Here is a 16970-nt window from a genome sequence, read left to right on the forward strand (position 1 = left end):
ATCATTGGTAACACTGATTTCTTCAACCAGTTTTTACTAATTGCCCTCAACGATCCACAACACTTATTGGAGAAGGATTCTTGTTACCATCAATTAATGACTTCAACATTATTATTTATACCTGACAATGGACCAACTTATCGAAAAAAAATTTGTGTACTCACCGTAAGATCGTTTTCTCTTAGCCATCATTGGGGGACACAGGACCATGGGTGTAATGCTGCTTATCCATAGGAGGACACTAAGTAGATGCAAAGATGTTAGCTCCTCCCCTGCAGTATACACCCCCTGGCCCAGCCAGGCTACTTCAGTTTTAGTACACAAGCAGTAGGAGAACAAGTAAGAAAAAACGTGAGTGAATACTCATAACAAAATAGTACTGAGAGAAAAAAAGCTAAGGCCCAACAGGGCAACAGGGAGGGTGCTGTGTCCCCCATTGATGGCTAAGCGAAAACGATTTTACGGTGAGTACACAAAAATCCGTTTTTCTCTGACGCCTCATTGGGGGACACAGGACCATGGGACGTCCTAAAGCAGTCCCTAGGTGGGTAAACAAACAATGCAACCCAAGGACTAAGAACCAGTCCCAGATAGTGGAGCACCTATCTCAGTAGGCGCTCCTGGCTATCGTTTGCAGAATTTTCCTACCTAGGTTCGCCTCAGCCGAAGCCTGGGTATGGACTCGGTAATGCTTTGAAACAGTATGTAGGCAAGACCAGGTCGCAGCCTTACACCCCTGTTCCACTGAAGCCTGATGCCTAATGGCCCAAGAGGCGCCAATTGCTCGCGTGGAATAAGTCTGCAGCCCACTAGGAATGGGCTTGAGTTGCGAGCGGTAGACCTCCTGGATCGCAGAGCGAATCCAGCAAGCCAGCGTTGCCTATGAAGCTGCATCTCCTTTCTTAGGCCTTTCAGGAATGACGAACAAGGAGTCCACCATGTTCCTAAAGGGGCTGTCCTGGGTACGTAATATCTGACAGCCCTCACAAGGTCTAGTGAATATAGGAATCTTTCCACCCTATGGACTGGGTGTGGACAAAAGGAAGACAGAACAATGTTCTCGTTCATATGAAATGGGGAATTAACCTGAAGAAAATCCGGAAGGGGGCGTAGAACCACCTTGTCCTGATGAAAGATCAGAAAGGGTTCGCGGCAAGAGTGCGCTGCCAGTTCCGAAACTTGTCTGATGGACGTAATTGCCACTAAAAATGTTACCTTCCAGGACAGAAGAGCAAGAGAAGATTCCTTAAAAAGGTTCAAAGGGGGACCCTGGATACCGTCCAAAACGAGATTGAGGTCCCATGGATCCAGTGACCGTTTATGCGGGGGAACTAGATGGGAAACGCCCTTGAGGAAAGTCTAGATTTGCGGATTGCAAGCTAGGCGGTATTGATAGAATATTGAGAGAGATGAAACCTGCCCCTTAAGGGAGGTGAGGGCCAACCCCTTTTGCAACTTGACTGCAAAAAAATCAAGAATTCTGGGGAATCGCCAGAGGCATAGGTTGGACATTAGATTCCCTGCACTGGGAAAGGAAAGTTTTCCACGTACGGTGGTAAAATACGGGATGAAGGCTGGCTTTCGGGCACTGTACATGGTGGAGATGACCGCGGGAGAGAATCTGGCTCTTGTTAAAGTCCAGGTCTCAATGGCCAGGCCGTAAGCTTCAGGGCTCTGGAGTTCTGATGGGAAATGGGCCCTTGGGTCAGCAGGTCTGGGATGCTTACGAGGCGCCATGATCAATTGTACTAATACGGCATACCAGGCGCACCTGGGCTAGTCCGGTGCTATTAATATCACCAGGACTCCTTCTGCCTTGATCTTCCTGATTTCTCGCGGCAGCAGGGGCAGAGGCGAAAAACATGTAAGGTAGACGGAAGCGACTTCAGGAGACTAGAGCATCCGCGCCGAAGGACTGTAGACGTGACCTGGCTAAGAACGCGGGTACCTTTGTGTTCAACCTTGAGGCCATTAGATCCACGTCTGGTGTACCCCAGCGAGTGCAGATGTGTGGGAACACTTCTGGGTGGAGAAAACACTCTCCGGCGGCCAGGCCTTGGCGACTTAGAAGGTCCGCCACCCAGTTCTCTACTCCCGGTATGTGTAACTCTGAAAACACAGACCCCCGTCGATTCGGCCCAGGTGAGGATCCTGAGGACCTTGAAATAAGCTGTTTTGCTGCTGGTACCTCCCTGCCGATTGACCTACGCCACAGCTGTTGCATTGTCCAATTGGACCCGAATCCAACGACCTGCTAGCAGAAGGGGGGGGAATGACCTGAGCGCGAGAAAGATCGCACTGATTTTCAGGATGATTTCTAGGAAGGGAAGACTCCTGGGGCGTCCAACGTCCCCAAGCAGTGTAGAGTCAGTACTCTGCTCCCCAGACAAAGAGGCTTGCGTCTGTGGTCAGGAGTAGCCAGTTCACTTTGGGGAGAAAAACTCCCTCTCGATATGTAAGAGGACTGAAGCCATCAGCAAAGCGCATACCTAACTGAAGGTGTCAGGTGAAAAGTTTGTCCAAGGGAAAAGGGGCTCTTGTCCCAGGCACCTAGAAGCGCAAGCTGCAGTGGGCGGTGGTGTGGCTAAGCGAGCAGTACTGCCTCTATAGCCGCCGCTATCCTACCTAGCACTCTCATACTGAATCGTATTGAGCGAGAGGATTATGTAGAAGACAGTGTACCGCTTGTTGTAGAGCGGTCGCCTTGTCTTGAGGGAGAAATGTCAAGCCCCGAAGGGCGTCCAGGGACATGCCCAGTGAGGTGATGGATTTTGACGGGACAGAGGATGATTTGACTGGAGTCAGAAGCCGCCCTAAGCGGGATAGGGTGCCCACAGAGATCTGCACGCTGGTTGAGCCCTTGATGAGGAGGTCATCCAAGCAAGGCAGAACAGCCACTCTCCTGGCGTGAAGGGGCACTCATGGCGGCCGCCATGACCTTTGTTAAGACCCTTGGTGCTGTGGCAGAGTCGAGGATAGGGCCACAAATGAAAAAAAGAAGTCCTGAACAGCGAAGTGGAGGAACTTTTGGTGAGCTGGAGCGATGGGTATGTGCAGGTACGCGTCCCTGATAGCTAGGGAGGCAAGGAATTCTCCTTTGACCATAAAGGTAATAATGGACCCTAGGAATTCCATTCTGAATCTCCTTACGTGCACATGTTTGCTCAGGTGTTAGAGGTCCAGGATGGGTCGAACTGACTCGTCCTTTTTTGGGGACCACGAGAGGTTGGAATAGAAGGCCTTGGACCTCTCGCCGTCCGGAACCAGTACCATCACCCCCGCCGTTTGGAGGGAGTGGATCGCTGAGGAGAAGGCCTCGCGGTGTTTTGGAGCCTTTGGGGGGGTTGAGAGAAAAGACTGCCCAGGGCATCGGGTCCGGAATTCAATGTGGTAACCAGAAGACACAAGGTATCGCACCCATTTGTGGTCTGAGGCGGCCCAGATGGAGGAGGACGAGACTCCTTGGTCTTTGTCTAGACTGCCAGGACGAGGTGGACTCGGGGAGGGCTGAGAAGGTCGGGCCCTGCGTGTCTAGTAAAAAAACATCCTGGGCTAAAAAGTTGGGGGAGGGAGGTACTCTTTTCCTCCCGTGGCGTCAGACAAAAAAAAGAGCCTGTCCAGACGATCGGCAAACCATCGGTCTGGAAAGGAGTACTGTGAGAGGCTTCTTAGAGACAGAGTCCGCTCTCCATTATCGGAACCAGAGGGCCTTACGGATGGCTATAGTATTTGAGGCGGCAATATCTGCGCAGGTAGCAGCGTCGAGGGAAGCCTGCATGAGGTACTCTGCCGCAGCAGCGATGTGAACTGTTACATCTGTGAGGGTCTGAGGGAAACTGGTAGTCCTGGTGCCTGTACGACCCACACGGAAGGGGAGAGGGACCCGCAGCCTCAAGGCGGAGCGATCGAGCTGCTCCACTTGTTTGTCTGTCGGGACCTTGAAGGAGGATCCATCAAGTAAAAGACAGGAGGGTCCTTCAGGCAGGCGGGAAGCCGGGTGAGGGTCCACTGAGGCCGGATCGGCCCAGCCCTTAGAGACAGCTAAGCTAAAGGGGTACCGGGACTCCACGAGTTTACGGATACCGAAGCGCCGTCAAAAAACATTTTTTTTTTTTTTTTTGAGGTTTCTTCACCTTTTTAAAGGAGACCGCATGGTCAGTAGTAGTGGATGGGAGATCTTCTACATGCAGAGTTTTGGTTAATTGCTGCAATAAGGGAGTCCATCGCAGCTTGATCGCTCGGGGAGGTTGAAACCAAGGAATCATCCCGGTACAAACATCATTCCTCTTCCTCCGGCTCCTCAGAGACTGCGGAATATGTGGGAGAACCCCATCTGTGTACCCCAGAGGGAGAACCATGGGGGTCATGCCCTTTTTCTGATCTGCAACCGGTAAAGCAGAGGGCTGATTATTATCAGAAGGACCCTCTATAGAGGTGTCATCAGGCTGCGTTCTGTACAGGGGCCCCGAGGGGTGTGAGGACGATGTAGCATAGCCAGCACCAGGTTCTGGGAACTGTGCCCATTCAGGGGGACTGAGAGCCGTAGTCTCTGGGCTGGCAGCGGTTGCTGCGGTGATGATGGTGGTGGTGGTGGTGGGGGAGGAGGGGGACTACAGGGGCACCGGACTCACAGAAGGAAGAGGTGCTATCATCCCCTAGTAGCTCAGCGTGGCAGGATACATTAAAAGTCTTATAGTTGTTGCTGTAGTCGTGTAGAGCATAAAACATGTGACTGCAGCCCCTGGCTGATGAGCCACAAACTCTGATTGTAATGAGGGAGCAATGCTCTGCAGAGCTAATGTGCAAGTGAGGATATAACTCACCCAGAACCTGATGACCCCTCCCCCTGCGTCCCAGCTCCTGTGGGAAAGAGGAAGCCAGCGCTGAGAGACGCCCACAGGCACTGATCACAACAAGAGGGAGCAATGCTCTGTAGGGCTCCTGTGTGAGGAGGTTTACGCGCGCTTTCGTGAGGGGCGTGGCTTATCGAGTGTCGGAGGGGGCGGGGCTTAGCTCTGACAAGAAGGCATGAGAAAATATAATATAAAAAAAATGGTGGGAAGGGACTCCCCTTCCCCCTTCCCCGCTCCAGCCCTACATAGCAATGGTGGACAGAAAAAACTAAGTGTACCGCAGCTGCAAGTGCACTGAGTCCTGGGGGCTCTTCCACCACAGGTGGAATGCTATGCAGAAGTCTGCAATCAGCCCATGTGCATCCAGTCAGTGTGACCTTTGCTCCAATTCCTTGAAGCTGCCTCTTTTTTCTTAAGCCCCTGGTCACAGAGCTTATATCAATTCAGAGCCTGCCAGAGGAACTGAGGAAGTTTTTCATTTGCTCTGGAAATCGGAAGGATCTCACCTCATGTGGAGATGGCAGTCTGCTGCCTGGTCACGCTGGTGCAGTGTATCAACTCAGAGCCTGCAAGAGGGACTGAGGAAGTTTTCATCTGCTCTGGGCTCTGGAAAATCGGTGCCATGAGACCCGTCGTCCAGTGAGTAACAGCCCAGGATCCAGTGTTGCAGGAAGGGGTACGGGGAGGCGACACTCCACGTTCCCGCCTGTTGATGGCTTTGGGAAATTGGTCCCCGAAGGAAACAGTCGCCCTCTAAAAACAAAATATTAGTCTGCAAAGATGTGCCTCCTATAGACACTAAGCTAAGACTTAAGTAGCCTGGCTGGGCCAGGGGGTGTCTACTGCAGGGGAGGAGCTAACATCTTTGCATCTACTTAGTGTCCTCCTATGAATAAGCAGCATAACACCCATGGTCCTGTGTCCCCCAATGAGGCGTCAGAGAAACTACCAACATTGTAAATATTAACCAAACGCTCACATCTTTCCAGAGCATTGATCTGATTGGTTGCCTTTTCACATGTGTTTTCCTTACAGTAAGTCCCATTGTTATTACTTTTGCGCACGGCGTTTTCATATATACATGTGGTGTGTTTTTTCTCTCTATAAACCACAGCAGTCCACTGAACAATAAACTGAATAGAATAACTGAAGTGAGCACTAATATTATATATATATATATATATATATATATATATGTATATTTTATATTATGAGTGCAAGCCAAAGAATACATACCATATAAGAATAAGGCTGCACATCAAACTTAGATAATCGTATAATGCCTCAAGCATATGGAAAAATATTGGAATATACAATGAAAAATGCTACTTGTTAATTTGAACATGTGAATAATGAATTGCATACCTGCCATGAATATGAGGAAAAAGGAGATATTTAGCAATCGCATTAATCAATGTAACTGAGCCCCAAGACCTCGTCAAGGTATATCTCTATATTGGGGTCCCTGGCTCTGTGACCCTAACTGTGTGTCATCTCATTGCAATTACAAACTGCTGTGGGTGTAGAGGGGTAACTAAGGACTTTCTTATATAGGAGATGGAAAAAACATGGCCGAAAGGGGCGGAGCTGTGTTCACATTCAGAAAAAAACTACATATAACTGAATAGAATAACTGAAGTGAGATGGAAAAAACATGGCCGAAAGGCCATTTTTCTGAATGTGAACACAGCTCCGCCCCTTTCAGCCATGTTTTTTCCATCTCCTATATAAGAAAGTCCTTAGTTACCCCTCTCCACCCACAGCAGTTTTTAATTCCAATGAGATGACACACAGTTAGGGTCACAGAGCTAGGGACCCCAATATAGAGATATACCTTGACGAGGTCTTGGGGCTCAGTTACATTGATCAATGCGATTGCTAAATATCTCCTTTTTCCTCTTATTCATGGCAGGTATGCAATTCATTATTCACATGTTCAAATTAGCAAGTAGCATTTTTCATTGTATATTCCAATATTTTTCCATATGCTTGAGGCACTGAACAATAAAGTCTACAAACTCTACATTTCAGTGTGTTTTCCAAAAATTCCTAAAACATCAAGCTAGGGCTTATTTTTGGAAAAACAGGATAATTATATATTATACATACACATACAGCACAGACCAAAAGTGTGGACACACCTTCTCATCTCTAGAACAACTGTCGAGAGGAGACTTTGTGCAGCAGGCCTTCATGGTAAAATAGCTGCTAGGAAACCACTGCTAAGGACAGGCAACAAGCTGAAGAGACTTGTTTGGGCTAAAGAACACAAAAAATGGACATTAGACCAGTGGAAATCTGTGCTTTGGTCTGATGAGTCCAAATTTGAGATCTTTGGATCCAACCACTGTGTCTTTGTAGAAAAGGTGAATGGATGGACTCTACCTGGCTGTTTCCCACTGTGAAGCATGGAGGAGGAGGTGTGATGGTGTGGGGGTGCTTTGCTGGGGATTTATTCAAAATTGAAGGCATACAGAACCAGCATGCCTACCACACCATCTTGCAGCGGCATGCTATACCATCCAGTTTGCGTTTAGTTGGACCATCATTTATTTTTCAACAGGACAATGACCCCAAACACACCTCCAGGCTGTGTAAGGGCTATTTGACTAAGAAGGAGAGTGATGGGGTGCTACGCCAGATGACCTGGTCTCCACAGTTACCAGACCTGAACCCAATCGAGATGGTTTCGGGTGAGCTGGACTGCAGAGTGAAGGCAAAAGGGCCAACAAGTGCTAAGCATCTCTGGGAAATCCTTCAAGACTGTTGGAAGACTATTTCCGGTGACTACCTCTTGAAGATCATCAAGAGAATGCCAAGAGTGTGCAAAGTAGTAATGAAAGCAAAAGGTGGCTACTTTGAAGAACCTAGAATATAAGCCATATTTTCAGTTGTTTCACAATTTTTTTAAGTATTTCATTCCACATGTTTTAATTCATAGTTTTGATGTCTTCAATGTGAATCTATAATTTTCAGAGTCCTGAAAATAAAGAAAACTCTTTGAATGAGGTGTGTCCAAACCTTTGGTCTGTACTCTATATACAGTGCCTACAAGTAGTATTCAACCCCCTGCAGATTTAGCAGGTTTACACATTCGGAATTAACTAGGCATTGTGACATTTGGACTGTAGATCAGCCTGGAAGTGTGAAATACACTGCAGCAAAAAAGAATGTTATTTCTTTTTTTTTTTTAAATTGTGAAACGTTTATTCAGAGGGTCATTTATTATTCAACCCCTCAAACCACAAGAATTCTGTTTGGTTCCCCTAAAGTATTAAGAAGTATTTCAGGCACAAAGAACAATGAGCTTCACATGTTTGGATTAATTATCTCTTTTTCCAGCCTTTTCTGACTAATTAAGACCCTCCCCAAACTTGTGAACAGCACTCATACTTGGTCAACATGGGAAAGACAAAGGAGCATTCCAAGGCCATCAGAGACAAGATCGTACAGGGTCACAAGGCTGGCAAGGGGTACAAAACCCTTTCCAAGGAGTTGGGCCTACCTGTCTCCACTGTTGGGAGCATCATCTGGAAGTGGAAGACTTATGGAACTACTGTTAGCCTTCCACGGCCTAGACAGCCTTTGAAAGTTTCCACCCGTGCCGAGGCCAGGTTTGTCCGAAGAGTCAAGGCTAACCCAAGGACAACAAGGAAGGAGCTCCGGGAAGATCTCATGGCAGTGGGGACATTGGTTTCAGTCAATACCATAAGTAACGTACTCCACCGCAATGGTCTCCGTTCCAGACGAGCCCGTAAGGTACCTTTACTTTCAAAGCGTCATGTCAGGGCTCGTCTACAGTTTGCTCATGATCACTTGGAGGACTCTGAGACAGACTGGTTCAAGGTTCTCTGGTCTGATGAGACCAAGATCGAGATCTTTGGTGCCAACCACACACGTGACGTTTGGAGACTGGATGGCACTGCATACGACCCCAAGAATACCATCCCTACAGTCAAGCATGGTGGTGGCAGCATCATGCTGTGGGGCTGTTTCTCAGCCAAGGGGCCTGGCCATCTGGTCCGCATCCATTGGAAGATGGATAGCACGGCCTACCTGGAGATTTTGGCCAAGAACCTCCGCTCCTCCATCAAGGATCTTAAGATGGGTTCGTCATTTCATCTTCCAACAAGACAACGACCCAAAGCACACAGCCAAGAAAACCAAGGCCTGGTTCAAGAGGGAAAAAATCAAGGTGTTGCAGTGGCCTAGTCAGTCTCCTGACCTTAACCCAATTGAAAACTTGTGGAAGGAGCTCAAGAATAAAGTCCACATGAGACACCCAAAGAACCTAGATAACTTGGACAAGATCTGCATGGAGGAGTGGGCCAAGATAACTCCAGAGACCTGTGCCGGCCTGATCAGGTCTTATAAAAGACGATTATTAGCTGTAATTGCAAACAAGGGTTATTCCACAAAATATTAAACCTAGGGGTTGAATAATAAATTTACCCACACTTTTATGTTGAAAATTTATTAAAATTTAACTGAGCAACATAACTTGTTGGTTTGTAAAATTTATGCATCTGTTAATAAATCCTGCTCTTGTTTGAAGTTTGCAGGCTCTAACTTATTTGCATCTTATCAAACCTGCTAAATCTGCAGGGGGTTGAAGACTACTTGTAGGCACTGTACACACACACATGCATACACATATACACATACAAGTATACATGCATACATACAGTCAACCTTCATTACAGATTTAGACAAAAAGAAAAAAAGTCAGGAGCCAACAAGTATGCATGTTTTGTGATTACAAATCAGATACTGTATCATTTAACAAATAAATAAGAAAACACATACTTGTCCAAGAGCAGTGATCTGGAAAGACGGCATCCCTTCTGAGATGATCTGGGAAGTCTTAAGAGCTTGTATAAAGATATCGAGGCACTCTGGGTTCTTCGATAAGAGGCCAGCAGAATGCTCATTAAATTTTCCCAGGATAAGGTGGAGCAGCCAGGCCTTATCTGGTAGCACGGCGCTCGTAGATTGTGTCACTTTCTCCAGTAACCTGTTCATGACTGGTAATAACTGAACCAAAACATCCTGCAAGATATGAAGGGAAGCACTGGATAATTCCCCACAATCTTGTCTCGCCAATATCTACCGTATTTTTCGGACTATAAGATGCACCGGACCATAAGACGCACCCTGGTTTTAGAGAAGGAAAATAGGAAAATAAAACTTTAAGCAAAAAATGTGGTCATGACACACTGTTATGGGGCGAGGATCTGCTGCTGACACTGTTATGGGGGTAATTTCCCCAAATTCTTTACTAAGGTACCCCATCCTGGTAATGATCCTCCTGCCATATATATATATATATATGTCCCTCATCCTGGTATAGCCCCATCTTGCTATGCCATCCTGGTATGTGCTCCCATCCTGCTATATACTGCCATCATCCTGCTCATATACCCCCATCATCCTGCTCATATACCCCCATCATCTGCTCATATACCCCCATCATCCTGCTCATATACCCCCCATCATCTGCTCATATACCCCCCATCATCTTGCTCATAAACCCCCCTTCATCCTGCTCATATACCCCCATCCTGCGGCACACAAAAAAAAAAAAAAAATGTTTACACTCACCTTTCCTCGTTCCACGCAGCGTCGCTCCTCCTCCTGTCTGTGCCAGCAGCGCTGTGTTGAGCCGGCCACCTTCCCTGCAGCATCACGATGTCCTCCAGTCTGCCGGCGCGGCTGTGTGGACACACGTGCGCACAGCAATGACGTCATCGCTGTGAGCCCTGCTAGTTTCCATATAGCCGTGGCCGGCAGACTGGAGGACATCACGATGCTGCAGGGGAATGGTGAGTACATTGATTCACTGCGCCCCGCGCTGATGATGATGCATGGGGGGCAGTGAATACAGCCGCACATGATCACTCCAGGCTGTAGTTGCCAGGGGTGATCACGGCCGGCTGTTAATTATGCGCGCGTCCCCGCCCATCACTCCGCCCACCTGTCAGTGTCTGCTTCAGCGCTGAGATGGGCGGGAGGATGGGCGTGCCTATGTAATGAGCGGGCCCACGTGGTCACAGCAGGCGCTGCTGCAGCCTGCTGGTGCCCCCGATGACCCGCTCCACCGCAGCACCCTCATTCCCCGCAGCCATGCCCTACATTCAGACCATTAGACGCACCCCCCACTTTCCCCCAACATTTGGGGGGAAAAAAGTGCGTCTTATGGTCCGAAAAATACGGTATATACAATTTTTTATTTTTTTTTGGAAACACAGCCAAAGAAATAAGAAAACATCTTGTTGACGACAACCACGCTTCATGGCACATACATGATATGACGCAAGCTGAAACATAAAGACTTAAAGGCGAAACTATTGTTATAATTATTTCAGAAATGAATAGTGCATATGATAATAAGCAACTTTGTAATATATCTTATCAGACAAATTTGATTCTCTCTCTCAGAATTGAAGACACTTTCCCATTAATAAATTACTAGAATCTCATAAGCAACAAGTGCCACCTCCTATGTAGATCGCAGTAGGAGAAGGGGCGGAGCTCTGCCTTTAGCTCCTCCCCCTTTCCCTAGCTCCTCCCATCAGAATCTCATCAGTAACAGCAGCTGTTTCCTCAGTAATGGGAAAGTCTTCACTGAATACAAATTTTACATCAGAATTGAAAATTTTGATAATGACTGATCAATTCTGCAGAGAATGAAATAAATTTGGTAAGATGCTGTATATTACAAAGTTACTTATTTTCATGTGGACTACTCATTAAAACAAAAGATTAGGCTTTAAATTATGCAATAGCAATACACTAAATGGACAAAAGTCCTTCATAATTGTTGAATTCAGGTTTTTCATTCAGTCCCATTATCACAGGTGTATAAAATCCAGGCCCCGCAGTGACGGCAAGGACAATGATGTACTTCCCAGGGTTAGAGCCTATTGTTACATTTCCCAACAAAATGTATTGCTTAACAGAACTCTATGATTGAGCTGATCACAACTGCAATCACTGATATAGGGCATATACACACCTCTCCGTTCACACCATGGAGAACCTTCAGCAACCCTTTACTGACGTATGACGGACAGTGGGGGTTCTGGAGGAGGCTGAGGAGTTCGGTCAATGCTTTCAGCTTCTGAGACGCCTTGGTAGAGGTCGGCATCTGCTCAAACACACTGGCTAATGCCTGTACAGAAAGAAGAGCACAAGCACAACGGTCATATAGACAAAAGCATAAATGATCGATATTTTTATTTTACATAAAAGAAAATCAAAACTCTTACACAACCTATGAAATACATCCAGCAGCATCATGGCAAAGGGGAGAATACAGTCCATGATGTGACATACCTGAGCCACATAGTTAGGATCGGCGACGATCTCTTCCGTTGTCTCCATTACTCTCTGTATGAGAGTGGAAAGTGGCGGTTCCTTCACCGTATTAAGAACACTTAAGCAAGCAATGGCTCCTCTGCGCACCTCCCTTATAGGATTAGCCAGGTTTATCAGCAAAGACACCATCACTGTGGGACAGAACCATGAAATTAATGAAGGTCAAAGGGAAAATTAGCAAAATGGAAAATGCAATGCTCAAATATATTAATGAGCTAAAAAGACCAGACAACTCCATTTTCAAATACAGATTAGTGAATTTGTCTTTAAGAATTCCTTTTCAAAAGAGAAAAAAAAAGAGAAGCTATATAAAGGGGGCCAAGTGTGTCCACAGATCACATGGGGGGCACAGCTTGTGTCCGCCTGGTACACGGAAGGGGGAAGGAATGCAGTGCAGCATGCCCACATATCACATGGGGAGGCCAAGCGTGTCCACATATCACATGGGGTGCACAGCTTGTGTCCGCGCCTGGTACACGGAATTGGGAAGGAATGCAGTGCAGCATGCCCATATATCACATGGGGAGGCCAAGCGTGTCCACATATCACATGGGGGGGCACAGCATGCCAATGCATCACAAGGGTGGGGGGCCCAGTGTGTCCTTGTGTTGCATTTAGAGGGGTGAGGAGGTGCAGTGTGTCCATGGGTGACATGGACGGCCCAAAGTATCTTACACGGACAGACTTGACCAATAGTTTAATGCCCACCACATAAGGGTGCGTGCCCACGATCAGTGTTAGCAGCGTTTTGGACACAGCATGCTTCAGCTGTGTCCAAAACGTTGCTATGTACAGTACAAGCACAGTGGAGGGGATTTCTAGAAATCCCTTGCCCACTGTGTGTGTGCAGCCCGCAGCAAAAACTGACCTGCGATGCCACTTTCCTGGGTCACAGCATGTCAATTCTTCGCTGAGAAGTCGCAAGTGTCCTCTGTAGGGAGAACACAAGCGAGAGACAGCAGCACCCCTAACCCTGATCTTGGGCACGTGTACCCTAAGGTGTCACTTTCCGTGTTGTTGCTATAGGGTACTGAGCACTTGCTGCTGTTGGATTACCATGAAATACACCCTGATCCCTGGGTTCAAGTAGGATATAGTGACCAGCTAGGTACTAACAGTTATGTACTAATGAATATATAGAGGTACTGTACCTGGGGAGAAAATGGATTGCAGCTCTTTTTTTGGCTTAGATGATAGCAAGGCTTGACCAATATAGAAGGCTCGTGTTTGCAACACTGCATTTACTGTGCAGCCCAAAGGACTCGAGAGGTTGTAGCCATACGTCCAGAGAAGAGAGAGGAATCCAAACATTTTGATTGGACCTGTTAAGCAGTTCTAGGTGAGAAAAGAGAAAGGTTATTTTCTTTTTTACACTTTCTTTACGTGACACTTTCAATAAAATTTTAAAGCCAACTCTCAGTCAACCACATTTACTATAGGTAAGGCATTAAATATTCGCTTTGGCTTCAAATTGCATTAATCTGTGGGTATCTATGTAAACGAGGAGCAACAATTTTGCTCATCCACAAAAATTCAATAATCTCAGTGAAAATGCCATGTATTCTGCACAGGGAGACAGACATATTGCAGAACAATTCTGTCTCAGACTGTCAGGAGTCTGGAATAACACCCATCTGCTAAAATCGGGACGTTGTTTAGAGTAAATCGGCATAAAGTAATGATGCCGCGAGTGAATAAAAATAGTTTTAGTGATATGGACTCTATAATAAATATGTGAATGAAGTATTAGGACACAAAGTGAAGACACAACATGCGGGATGGACACCCCTACAAGGCTTTCATAGAGCCGCTGACATGTTTCAATGCTGCCAGAAGAAGGGAAACATTTTTCTAAAAACAAGTTAATCACAGCATGTCATGTCAGTTGCTGAAGTGGAGAATTTATTCATAGAGCCCTTTCAAATTAAAAATAAAATAATGTAGCTAAGATTCAGATAAATGCTTTATACAGGAGTAGAATAGACATACTGAAAAGAAGATGCCCAAGAGAGCGCGAAAGTTGTTGACATGCTGTCCTTCACTGGCGCCCATGATAATCACATCAAACAGGCTGATGAGAAGCTGCAGGTAGTTCTTGTTGGGGTCATCCATGGTTTCAGGATTCCACCAAGATTCCCCTATGAAAAAAAGAATAAAAATATTTATATACGCACAATTGGAGCATTTGACAGCAGGATCCTACCTGCCCTTAAATTTGTATACTTTTAGCACAAAAAAGCATGATTTCTCTGACGCCTCATTGGGGGACACAGGACCATGGGTGTTATGCTGCCTATCCATAGCAGGACACTAAGTAGATGCAAAAGCATAGCTCCTCCTCTGCAGTATACACCTCCTGGCCGGGCCACGCAACCTCAGGTTTAGCTTAGGGTCTGTAGGAGCCACATCTTCCAAGGTTTTATTATTTTTTGAGGGCGACTGTTTCCTTTTGGGACCGATCTCCCAATACCATCAACGGGCGGGAACGCGGAGTGCTGCCTCCACGTACCCCCTCCTGCGACGCTGGATCCTGGGCTGCATCTCACATGGACGACAGGTCCCACAGACACAGATTTTCCAGAGCCCAGGGCAGAAGCACAATTCCTCAGCCCCTCTTTGCAGGCTCTGAGTTGAACATTGCACTGTGTGACCGGACGGCAGGCTGACTCTGCTATTTCCACTGCCTGGACTGAAGCAGTGTTTAAGGTGAGATCCCCCCTGACTGGTTTCCCAGACAAAGGGAGAAAAGACGGTGCAGAAAGTCCCTTGCTGATTGCAAGGAGAGCCCCAGGGATCCTGAACACACAGTGTTAATTTGTTCTCAAGCTGCGTGCTGGCTGGAGGGGGGGGGGGGGGGAATCCCTCACTGTTTGCAAAGAAGGAGGGCCCAGAGCTCAGGAACTCACACTGTTTATTTGCTCTGTTTATTTGCTCCAGCTGCATGCTCTGATTGCAGGAAAGCTGGCAGAGATTATCCTTCCGTGACAAGCTGTGTGCTGACTGAAAGGAGATTTCACAGAAGCTCCCTCCCCGCCGTTTTTTGCTACAGACAGCAGGGGGCACACTGACTTATTCTTGGCGCTCTTTTAGCGCTAAGCCCCGCCCCCCCCGTGGCCACGATAAGCCCCGCCCCCCTAGGAAAGCGTGCTAAGATCTCCACAGAGCTTACTCCTTCCTGAGGACGCAGGGTCATCGGCTGATTCTGGTGAGGTACTTGCTTCACTTGTAGCTCTGCTGACCATTGCTCCCCCTCCTGGCATACTACTATTAGGAACATGCAGAATTCTAAGGGCACTAAGGCTCACATAGACTACTATTCAGCCTGCACTGCCTGCTACGCTGAGCTACCACGTAAACACACCTCTTCTCTCTGTGGTTCCTGTGCCCCTATAGCCCCCCAAGTTCCCCCCGCCACCACCGCCGCAACCGTCAGCCCAGAGCCTAGGGCTCCCAGCCCACCGGAATGGGCACAGTTTCTGTCCCAATCCATGGAAAAACTGTCACAGAACCTGGTGCTGGCTATGCAATGTCATCCTCCACACCCTTCTGGGCCCCTGGACGGAACGCAGTCGGAGGATACCCATATGGAGGATCCTTCTGAGGTAATCCGGGCACATGCTTCACCGGTTGCAGAGATCAGGAAAAGAGCACACGGCCGGGTGTCTCCAGCACTCTCTCATGGCCCCCATGACTCTCCCTCGGGAGCACACAGGGCAGGCTCTCCCACACGCTCCACGGCTTCTGAAGAGCTGGAGGAGGGAGAATGCTGTTTGTACCAAGAGGATTCCTTGGTTTCATCCTCCCCAGATGATCAAACTGCAATAGACTCCCTTATAGCAGCAATCAACCAAACTCTGCATGTGGAGGATCCCCCATCCACTACCACTGACCATGCGGTCTCCTTTAAGAGGGCAAGGAAACCCCAAAAGGTTTTCGCTGATCACCCAGAGTTTCAGGATATCCTCACAAAGCAAAGGGAGAAGAATAACAGGCGCTTCGGTAACCGAAAACTCATGGAGTCCTGGTACCCTTTTGCCTCACCTGCTCCTAAGGGCTGGGCCGATCCGCCCTCGGTCGACCACCCGGTCTCCCTCCTTGCCACAAAGACGCTCCTGTCTTTACGCGATGGTTCCTCCATCAAGGACCCGACAGACAGACAGGTGGAGCACCTCGCCCGCTCTGCTTTTTGAGGCTGCGGGTTCCTCCTTCTCGCCCTCCTTTGCCTCTGTGTGGGTCGCAAAGGCGATCTCGGTCTGGGCAGAATCCCTTAACACTTCGCTTGAGGAATCCCAGTTCACTCATACCTTCACAGAGGTAACAGCTCAAATTGCCGCTGCAGCGGAGTACCTCATGCAGGCCTCCATGGACGCTGCTACCTGCGCAGCGTTTGCCGCCTCAAATACCATAGCCATCCGTAGAGCTCTCTGGCTCCGACAATGGCGAGCGGACTCTGCCTCAAAAGTCTCTCACGGGCCTCCCCTTTTTTCCAGACCGATTGTTTGGCGAACGTCTGGACAAGCTCATTTCTGACGCCACGGGAGGAAAAAGTAACTCCCTCCCCCAGCTGAAGTCCAGGACGACCTTCACCAGACGTCCACAGTCCTCGTTCCGCTCCTTCCGGTTACCACATAGAATTTCGGACCCGACCCCAGAGTCGGTTCTTTCTTTCAACCCCCCCAAAGACTCGAAAATGACGCAAAGCTTTTTTCTCAGAAATCCACTCGCTCCAAACAGTAGGAG

General features: G+C 47.9%; 1 protein-coding gene across 2 annotated transcripts in view; it reads right to left on the reverse strand.

Annotated features, from left to right (window-relative positions):
* The window catches only part of HEATR1 (HEAT repeat containing 1), a 252046-nt gene that overhangs the window by 117899 nt on the left and 117177 nt on the right, over positions 1–16970 (reverse strand). Inside the window, exons 19-23 of one of the 2 annotated variants that reach the window (XM_075339438.1) lie at positions 14220–14368; positions 13382–13565; positions 12189–12361; positions 11869–12024; positions 9660–9902 (exon numbers count right to left, since the gene is read on the reverse strand). In XM_075339438.1, the coding sequence (XP_075195553.1) occupies positions 9660–9902; positions 11869–12024; positions 12189–12361; positions 13382–13565; positions 14220–14368 (905 nt within the window). The remainder of the gene's footprint in view (positions 1–9659; positions 9903–11868; positions 12025–12188; positions 12362–13381; positions 13566–14219; positions 14369–16970) is intronic. The other variant, XM_075339439.1, reaches the window with a different exon arrangement.

The sequence above is a fragment of the Anomaloglossus baeobatrachus genome, chromosome 3 (assembly GCF_048569485.1).
Source record: "Anomaloglossus baeobatrachus isolate aAnoBae1 chromosome 3, aAnoBae1.hap1, whole genome shotgun sequence".
In the NCBI taxonomy this organism is placed as follows: domain Eukaryota; kingdom Metazoa; phylum Chordata; class Amphibia; order Anura; family Aromobatidae; genus Anomaloglossus; species Anomaloglossus baeobatrachus.